This window comes from Anser anser (genome assembly GCF_964211835.1).
Source record: "Anser anser genome assembly, chromosome: 18".
Lineage (NCBI taxonomy): Eukaryota > Metazoa > Chordata > Aves > Anseriformes > Anatidae > Anser > Anser anser.
The window spans coordinates 2,292,497-2,302,288 of NC_139739.1; the positions used below are offsets into that span (position 1 = coordinate 2,292,497).

Here is a 9,792-nt window from a genome sequence, read left to right on the forward strand (position 1 = left end):
AATAATCGCACTAAATCCGAGTCCCTCCTTAGCTCACTGCCACCCCCCCGTGCTCCAACAGAAGGCAGGGGCAGTTTTAGTGACAAAACTTTATTGTGCGCAGGTACAAAAAGGGGAGCACCCCCCCCACGCTGCACTGGAGCTGTGAAGCGCTTACAAAGCCTACCGCAAACAAGCAAATAAATGATTTTCTGAGGGAATAAACCCAATGCTTTCATCAGCTGCAACAGGAGTATGGCCCTGTTACCAAGTGGCTGCAGTATTCTGAAGACAGAGCTCCTCCGGGCACCTTCCGAAGCATAATTCCTTAACGCAGAGTTACACGGCTGCCACCTAAGCTTTGCGTGTTAAAGAGGTTTCCTTTGCTTTATTCCTCACAAAGCTGCATAGGTGTTCTCCAAACGTGGGGGGTGGGCTGTTGTCCTTTAGGAGTTTTTCTGTGGGATTTTGATCGTTACCTAGGGCAAACAAAAGTCACAGGTCACTTTCCTGCAGGCAGCAGCCGGTTGCATTCCCCTGAAGGGCAGCAGCACCGCACCGAGGGGAACCCGAGCCAGAGGACAGCGTGTCCCCGGCGGCAGTCACTGACCGGGGTCAGGAGACCTGTCCTAAGAGGCAGGGGGAAGCTCAGAGGTGGTCCCTGCACCTCTCCAGAGGTGTCCCTGCTCGCTGGGAGAGAGGAGCCCCAGCAGAGCACAGCCAACCATGCCTGCTCCCACACCACACGAGCTCCCTGCCGGGCACACGCTGGAGGCCCTGAGCCGCTCCACACCTTGTGCTGGGTCACGACTCGGGAGCCGCAGGCAAACCACCGCAGCCCACGAGCTCCATCACCTGTCAGACACCGCAGCTGCGGGGAAGACCGAGTGCCAGCCCTTCTGCCTCGCCTTCCAGGAAGTTATTGCCCAACGCCAGCAATGCTGCTCCAGAGAGCGGCATTAATGCTGGGGGTCACTGCTCAGATTCCTCCTCCTGAGCGATAAGTGCCCAGTATTCATCTGCCACTTTGTACATACAGAAGCTTTCACCCCACTGACGCTCGCCCCCAGCACAGCCTCTCCACAAAATAAGCTTGCAGAGAAGCCAGCACACTTCCACTCCTTGCAGTGAGAGACAGCTAAACGGTGCCAAGTGGTGCAGGCAATTGGTAATCAGTCAGTCAGGTCACATACCCTTGTTTTCTAAAGCTGTACAAAACAAGACTAGCTTTCTGATTTAAATAGTTGCACGGAGTTTTGTTTGTGGTTACTTCAGAAGCGCAGCTCCAAGTTCGGTTCAAGCATTAGAAAGAACAGTAACTCTCAGGCCCACACCAGCAGGTACAGAGACAATTTGGAACTACAGCAGATGTTTGAGGAGAACTCACACAAGGGGATACTCACATTTTTCACCTCTACATACGCCTCCAGACCATACTCTCCCAGCTCTCGCCCATTCCCAGATGCTTTGTAGCCACCAAATGGGGCTTGTGCACCAAACACATCATAGCAGTTCACCCTGAAAAGGAAAGCATGAGTTAAGCACCTACAGCTTCAGAACAGGTTAACAGAAGAGCTTTTTCCACAGCAAATGGACATCTCAGCTGTTTACAGCAGAGGGACGGATGAATTTCTAGTCACAATTTCCCCATTTGTTAGTTATCTCAACCAGCAAATTTAATCAATGCTGGAACCTCATCTTTATCAGCCACGAAACAGAACACCATGAAATCAATTCGTGTCTTGCATCACACAAGCCCAGAGCCCTGCAGGAGCTGCTGTCATTGCCAACTGCAGTGCTGGAGTTCTGCTCCCCCATCCCACTCACTAGTTCACAATGAGAGCATGGAAACTTAATATTCCTAAATTTCACCGAAAGTAGCACTGCAGTTGAAGGTCTGACATTACATTCAGTGAGGTACTTGTAAAATTTGATCCAAAGCAGAGACAGGCTATCAAAGAGCAAGTGTAACAAGAGATCACAGCGCACATGAAAGCTGCCAGCAGTTTAGGGAGAAAAAAAGTGTCAAGGCTCACCAAACTGTTCCAGCTCGCAGGGCCTGAGACACATAGTTAGCTTTGTCAAGGTCCTTCGTAAAGACTGCTGCTGCTAGACCATACTTGGAGTCATTTGCTCTCTCAATTACTTCCTCAATTGTTTTGAACTTCAGAATCTGCATGACAGGCCCAAATATCTGCAAGATCCAAACAGATCAAGTGAAAAACTGCAAAGTGATCCCAGGAGAGGCTGTGGTTGATGCCGGAGTTGTGTGTGTATGTTGAAAGTTACACAGGACGCTACATTCAAAGTATCACTGTGGTCACTTCCCATATTATGAAGCACCCAGCATGTAATTTGGAGGGAATTTTGCTGCGGTAACTTCCTGAAGAGTGCCAAGTTTCTCTTTCAATTCTCATTACGTGAATGTCCAGTGCTTGCAGACCCGGCTCGTGTTACACCAGTGGGTGCAAAGCGACAAAGAAGTGTGAAGGTGACAGAAAGGTGCCGCAGGTCTCACCTCCTCCCTGGCGATCGTCATGTTGTCCTGCACTTCGCCGAAGACAGTTGGCTGGATGAAGTAGCCTCTGTCTGCAGCGGGGCTGCCACCGCACAGCAGCTTGGCTCCTTCACGCTTCCCGGCACTAATGTAACCAAGGATCTTCTTATACTGCTCTTCGTCCACCTGAGAGCCAGGACAGACAGGTGAGCTTGATGTTTGCAGGGGGTAAAAATGGATTTGGCTGCAGCCTCTCCGGCACGCAACTGGGCCATCACAGTTCCCCATTTCAATAGGCTGCCAAGCCAGCTTCAAAGGGAGATGAGGGTTTTTAAGTGCCAGTTTCAAGTGGAGGTTTTGGAATAACCAGAATGGTTAATTAACTTCTCCCTCCTGCACACAGACGTAATGGGCACAGTTCAAAGGAGATTATGTGGGAGACTGGAGCATACCCCTGATCCTGACCTACCGATGCACAATGACTCAAGATTGGGATAATTTCATGAAATAACAGTTCCAGACATTTCCTGCTCTCACCTGAGGTCCCTGCTCCGTTTTAGAGTCAAACGGGTTTCCGACCACCCTGGACTTGGCCTTCTCAACGCTCCTCTCCACAAACTCATGGTATATATCTTCCTGGACGTACGTTCGGGATCCGGCACAGCAGCACTGCCCTTGGTTGAAGAAGAGGGCAAAGTGGGCTTGATCCACAGCCCAGTCCACTAAGATGGGGGAGAAGAGGAAGACAAAACCAGCCCAAGTCAGTAAGTGGCTTTTTTTGAACTATTATCATGCTAGCTACTGGAGCATCAGTGACACGAGGTCCTTTCAGCTGACGGGCATTTTCTATGCTTTGGTAGTTAGATACAGATTTAATCAGCATAAAGATCCATTAGTGCATCCCATAATAGGAAAAAAAAATCTGATCTGAGGCAGATTATAGTTATTATTTGAAATTAACAGATATTAAAGATGAGTTAGTTTGGCTCTAGTAGAATCTCCTTCCTTACTAATGCATTTGGCTCATCCAGATCAAAAATGAACTCATGTGCAAGAGATGAGAGAACCAGAACTGCATAAGGACAGAAAAGGGCGGTAAGCACTAAGAGAGAGAAAGAAAAACAGAACTGAGAAAGCTGAAGGAAGATACTGAAACAATTCTCATTTGTTGATAACTGAGCTTCTTCCCAGTACTGGGAAAGAAGTGGGAGTGAAGAAGCCCTGATACACAAATGCGGCAGCTGCAGCAGGAGGCGCAGAGACTTCACGCAGAGAGAACAGCCAGGTGGTGTCAGAGCTGGGGACACACGACGTAGGAGAGCTTTCTTTTCCCCTCCAGCTCTGCTTGCAGAAAGCCAGCGTGAAACGCACAGACCAAACGCTCCGCTAGCAGGTGCTTACTGTCGGCATCGGACATGATGATATTTGGACTCTTTCCTCCAAGCTCCAGCGTCACCCGCTTCAGGTTACTCTCTGCTGCAGCCTTCTGGATCAGGTGCCCGACCTGCACCAGGAGAAGAGGCGTTAGGGACTGCCTCCAGCCCGCAGCAACACCCGGCAGGGCGGCTGGTTTTAGGTGGCAGTCAGCAGTTTGACAGTAATCCCTTCATTGTCAGGGCTTTAAGGGAAGTCCGCCTAGAGTGTCACCTCTAGAACAAAGCAGATCAAGGAAAACAATAGGAAATACTCTAAAGAAAGCACCTAAAAAGGGTCTTACACAAAGGAAAACTGAATGTCACGTTGTAAAGTCAGCTGTATTTCTTGAAGGAAGCTGTAGAAGGTGATGCACCTCCAGTATTTTGTACAAAAGAAGCAATACAGACACGAGATAATCTTTACATCCCGAGGGCTTAAAGGTAAAGGCCCCCCCTCACCTCTGTGGAGCCAGTGAAGGCCACTTTATCTACGTCCATGTGGGAGGAGATGGCAGCACCCGCAGTGGGCCCGTAGCCGGGGATGATGTTCACCACGCCTGGGGGGAATCCGGCCTGCAGGTTCACAGCAGGAGAGGGCAACGTTATTCCTTCCACGAATCAAGGCTTTCACCTGCATTCGGCTGTTAGTAACCCTCCGAAACGCCTCCCACAAAGAACAGAGCCTTGCCTAGCTCATTTTCATTTCCCAGGTCTTCAGTTCTAACGTTTAATTTGCAAGAACCGGGACAACTCCTCGCCCCACCCTGCACCCTAAACATGGCTTGGAGTTATATATTATTTTAGCTTTTATTTTAGCACGTATTTTAGCTCTCTAATCACCCTGAAGTTTACTCAGCTGAACCTCAGAGTCCTTCCCTAAATCAAGGAGGATGTCCTCTGCATATGCGTTTATGAAGATGGTGTTTGAATGTGTTTTTTTTTTTGCTGAACCAAACGCTAAGATATCCAAACACTAAGATATCCAAGACAATCCAGCCTTTCTCCAGACCAGACGGCCCTCCTCTGTTCCTGTCACGTGCTCTCCAGTTTGGCTGCGTTACCCCGAACTCCAGCAGCGCTAGCGAGTCAGCGATGGAAACCCAGCCCTTCCCCTCACCTCCTTGATCAGATTGGCTATGTAGAGGGCACTCAGGGGGGTTTGCTCCGCCACTTTCATCACGACCACGTTCCCGGTAGCCAGGGCAGGCCCCAGTTTCCACGCCTGCATCAGCAGCGGGAAGTTCCACTGGAAAACAAGGAGAGATTTGCTGGTCTGAGCTTGCAAGTTCCAATTACCGAGCAAGTAACGAGCGAGCTTTATTCAAATCTGGAGGTGCAGCACCTATGGAAGCAGCCTCTGATCCTTCCCTAGCTGCGGTTTTTGGCTCCTTTTCAAGCACTGTCTTCTGCTTGCCCAGGAAAACTGTACTGACGTGTGAAGCCTCTCAGTACCACTGCGAAACCACAGCTTTTTTGGAATTAATCTTTACTCTCCGTTTAGCCATTAAATGTTTTTTTTTTTTTACATGTTTTGCAAGAAACCTTTGTAATGACAGGGCAGTGCTCACAGAGCGCTGAGGCATTTCCATTCAGCTCTTGTGCAATGCAGACACAAAACCCGTGCAAACACAGCATGCAACAACCAGAATGTGGCTACTCCTACACGCAGGTATCACCGTCTAGGGATCGTTGCATACCTGAGGCCTTGCTGTTGACAAACCTCTTTGCTCTGCTTGCTACCAGTTACAGAAATAAGACCAGTTACATAAAACTGAATTTTGCATGCTAGTTCTCCGTTTCCTCATTGTACAAACTACTACCTAGCATTAAAAACAGAAGTTTAAACTTAACTGTGGCTCTGGACTAATAAAGGGGCTAATATTCTTTTTTTTGCAGCAGCAGCAGCAGCAGATACAAAATAAATCTTACCCATACCCCATGAAATCAACAAGTAGGTCTGTGCTGCCAGAGCAAAGTAACAGCCCTCCCGGCTGGAGCCAGGATCACTTTATTTTTAGCATTGGAAGGAAGCAGCGCTTCACAACAGACTCGCACTTTAAGATACCTCCTCGTCGTAACACTCATTTCCTGAAATACTATTTCAAGACCTATTGATACATTTTACTTACCGGGATTATCTGTCCACAGACTCCCACTGGCTCATGTCTGGTGTAGCAGAAGAAGTCTCCGTCTAAAGGGATGGTTTTGCCGTGGAATTTATCAGCCCAGCCTGCAAAGTACCTGGCAACAACAAAGTTTGGGTCACTGAACTGAAAACAGAAAACAAGGAAGATTTCCTCCAGCTCTTTGCTTTCCTCCCTTCTTCGGTCGCTTCATGAAGTGCACACTAATAGAAGTATTTCCCAGGAAGGTGATCTTAAGAGTGGACAGTAAATGCAAACTTTCGTCTCGCACATTTGCCAGCAATTTGTGTGGCATCTGTTGTGTCACTCCTGCACTGCACCACAGATTTGTGCAAGTTCTGCATACGGTAAGAGGGCAACATACGTACAACAAGAGCCCTTTGGAAAAGTCACAGGAAGGAGAAACAAAAGGAGTTTTCTTAACCAAAAGAAAAAAAAAAAGGGTAAGAAATGGAAACAGAGACTGAAAGGGCCAGATAATACCAAGGGGTCAGAACCAGCCTGAATCAGAGGCATCAGAGGCTCAGCTTCCACAGGCAGCTGAGCAGGAGCGTGGGGCGTGAAGCGACCGCGCTGTCACTGCAGCCTCCATGCCTACCTGAGACATTTGACTACCATGTCCAGATCCACCAAGTAGGAGACGGAGTACGGTTTGCCATTATCCAGAGTTTCCAGCGCCTACAAAAGACGTTGAGATTGCCTGAAGCACGAGACGAGGAATACCACACGTACGGATTTAGATTTGATTCTCAGTTTGCTCCTCGTGTCAGTTCTGCATGTTGGCTTTTTAACTTTCAGGTTCCCAGGCAGCTCAGAGTTAGCTGTGGCTGACGCCCTCACCACACCGATGGGCTCCCACCACCCGCCTCTGCCCCGGCCGAGGGACCACGGAGCGCGATACGCACCGCCAGGTAAGCCCGGTCCCTCTCAATCAGGTCAGCCAGGCGATTCAGCAGCTTCCCGCGGTGAGAAGCGTCCATCCTCCTCCAAGGCGAGCCCAGCTGGAAAGCTGCCCTGGCAGCCTTAACAGCCTTGTCCACATCGGCCTGCAGAGGAGTCCAAGCAAGGGGGGTGAGAAGGGAGCAACCAGCCCCGGCCTCCCTCTCACCATGCTGCTGATGCCCTCCCTGGGCTCCAGGAGGAAACACCACCCGTGCCTCTTATTTCAGCTATGTGGAGTGCAAATATTGACGCTATTTCTGCAATATCATCTGCTGGGTTAATGTTTGCGTCCTAGAACAAGGCAAGGAAAGAGCTTTAGAAGTCTGCTTTGACACTCCTTCAGGATTTGATTTCACTAGCACATTCTAAAGCACTTTTTTCCTTGATCAAATATCTCTAATCCCTCATTTTGTCCAGTCGGGACATTAATTTGCTTTTAGTTGTTTTTCTGTTCTGCCTTGCTGTAATGGTCTCGCCAAGACAAGCCACTGCGCCACGGACAAGCAAACAACAAAGGGTTCCCTCGCTCACCCCTCCCCTGGGGAATACAGACGAGTTTCCAGACTGGAGGATGAGCCCCAAATTGCTGGGAAATAAAACCTTGCTGTGCCACAGACTCCTAGGAGAGCCTTGCATAAAGCACAGGGCAATTATACGGCTGCTCCAAACCCTTTTTCTTTCTTTTTTTTTTTTACTTCCCTGGGCTGGGGACGGTCTCCCACTACACGTGTACAGCACGTGGAGGCCGTTCAGGCAACCCTGGCTTTCTGTTTCCTCTCCTGCCATGACTCTGGGTCACGCTCCCACCACAGCAGGGGTCTCAGCGTTCACCCCCTCCTGGCCCAGCAGCTTCCACCCACGGCTGCTCCTCCCAGCACAGGCTCCACTCCACACCACGTCTGTTCCTCCCCACCCTTTCCAGTCCCAGCTTGCCGCTGGGAAGAGGCAAAGCCGGAGGGTTTTGTGAGAGCAGTGCTCGGGCAGGACAGCAGCAGCACTGGACGCAGCCTCGGTGCGGGTCAGCCGCTCTGCAATCCCTGCACGCTGCAAACAAACAGATCTCAGAGGGAATATTTACCTTATCGCCCTCGGCAACCTGGCAGATAACTTCTCCTGTCGCTGGGTTGATAGTTGGGAAGGTTTTTTTACTGACCGCATCGTGCCACTCGTTGTTTATGAAAATCTGCAAGGAAGAAAGCGAAGCAGTGTCACGCCTCGGAGCCAGACCTAGGAGGAATCGCTACGAGCTGTATTTGTTTGCTGGCTGCTTAGCAGGCTGTTTAATTCCAGGGACTCAGCTTGCGGGGGGCTCCAAAACCGTGCGGATCTGAAGGCGATTTTCTGGCCTAGGCGGCCCAGCAGCAGCCAGCCGACAAAAAGGAGCCGCACCGCGGCGGCTCCCCTCTCACCGGGTCCTTCCGAAGCCCCGGGGAGCCTCGGGAGAGGGGGGAAAACGCCCCGGGCGCCGGCGCCGCGCCCCGTTTCACCCGCGGGGCTGGGGCTGCATCGCCCCGGCAGCGGGTGTCGGGCAGCCCGGGGGCCTGCGGGGACCTGCGGGCACGGCCGGGGCCGGGGCAGCGGGGCCAGGGCAGCGGGGCCGGCCCGGGGCGGGTCCCGCTCTCGCCGAGCTCCAGGCCACGGCCGCGGGGAAGGAGCGCCCGGCCCGCGTCGCGACAGCCGCCCGTGTCGGATCACCCACCCATATCGGGACACACACCCACTCACCCGCGTCGGGACGCCGGCCCAGCCATGTCGGGACACCCGCCTACGTCGGGACAGCCCCCAGCCGTGTCGGGACACCCACCCAGCCATACCGGGACACCCGCCTGCGTCGTGACAGCCTCCCGCGTCGGGACACCCCCCACCCATATCGTGACACCCCCAGCCGCGTCGGGACAGCCCCCCCGCTTTCCCCCGGCCATCTCGCCCCGCGCAGCCCTTGCCGCCGCCCCCCCCCCGGGGCCGGCCCTACCTTGTTGTAGGCGATGTCGGGGCGCGGGTTGGGAGCGGGGATGGGCGAGGCGGCGGCGGCGGCCGAGAGCGGAGCCCCGGGGCGGGCCGGGCCCCGGCAGAGCCGGGGGGAGCGCAGCGCCAGCCGCAGCATCGCCGCACCGACAGCACGGCGCCGCCACCCGCGCCACGCCCCCCCCGCCGCGCCACGCCCCTTTTCGCGCGGCCACGCCCCCTTTCCGCGTGGCCACGCCCCCCGCACGGCTTAGCGCCACGCCCCCGCCATTCATCACCGCGCTCCCTTCCATTCATAACCACGCCCCCGCCGCTCGTGACCACGCCCCCGCCGCTCATCGCCACGCCCCCCTCCATTCATAACCACGCCCCCCGTCTCGCTTCGCCCCGCCCACCCGCGTGCCCGCACGGGCAGCCCGAGGCTGGCGGCGCCGCTGCCCCGAGGTTGTGCCGGCCCCGAGCCCGTTCCCCCCGGGGGCTCAGCGCCTCCGACCCGGCCCCGTTCGTGGCGTTCGCCCCGCGGGCACCGAGGGGACGCCCCCCGGGGAGCCCCAGCCTCCGAGGCTCAGCCCAGGATCCCGCTCGCCAGCGGGACGAGGCGGCCGGAGGCGCCAAGGCGGCTGCAGGCTCCCGGAGTCCCCCCTCCTTCAGGGTCGAACGCCTGCGGGAGGTCGGGTTTCATCCTGCGGCTCCAGAAGGCGCAGCTCAGGTTACAGGGCTCCTCGGCAGCCCCACAGTCCCGGCGCTGAGCAGCCAGCACGGCCGTCCCGGGGCCCTCCCGCAGCACCCCTCATTCCCCTGGCAGCGGGGGCACTGAAATAACGAGGTTTTGCGGGCCTGGGCTGCGAGA

General features: G+C 53.9%; 1 protein-coding gene across 2 annotated transcripts; it reads right to left on the bottom strand.

The window, feature by feature from the left end:
* Positions 1 to 74: 74 nt before the first annotated feature.
* On the bottom strand, positions 75 to 9,717 carry ALDH2 (aldehyde dehydrogenase 2 family member). Of its 2 annotated transcripts, none has more exons than XM_083804226.1 (13): positions 9,689 to 9,717; positions 8,056 to 8,412; positions 6,941 to 7,081; positions 6,634 to 6,713; positions 6,021 to 6,132; positions 5,009 to 5,137; positions 4,351 to 4,464; positions 3,878 to 3,980; positions 3,014 to 3,198; positions 2,498 to 2,662; positions 2,016 to 2,173; positions 1,383 to 1,497; positions 75 to 458 (listed from the first exon to the last, which is right to left on the bottom strand). In XM_083804226.1, the coding sequence occupies exons 3-13, from the start codon at positions 7,013 to 7,015 to the stop codon at positions 426 to 428; spliced, it is 1,269 nt and encodes a 422-aa protein (XP_083660352.1). In that variant the 5' UTR covers positions 7,016 to 7,081; positions 8,056 to 8,412; positions 9,689 to 9,717; the 3' UTR covers positions 75 to 425. The 2 variants fall into 2 exon arrangements, with proteins under 2 accessions (XP_083660352.1, XP_083660351.1); XM_083804225.1 differs by lacking the exon at positions 9,689 to 9,717 and adding an exon at positions 8,950 to 9,140 and having other exon boundaries at positions 8,056 to 8,160.
* Positions 9,718 to 9,792: the final 75 nt, after the last annotated feature.

Coding starts and splice junctions, on each gene's coding strand:
- ALDH2 (XM_083804225.1), bottom strand. CDS start 9,081: ATGCTGCGGCTGGCGCTGCGCTCCCCCCGGCTCTGCCGGGGCCCGGCC. Junction 2,663..3,013: donor AAACGGAGCAGGGACCTCAG/GTGAGAGCAGGA, acceptor CCTGGCTCTCAG/GTGGACGAAGAGCAGTATAA. Junction 2,174..2,497: donor TGACGATCGCCAGGGAGGAG/GTGAGACCTGCG, acceptor TGGATCTTGCAG/ATATTTGGGCCTGTCATGCA.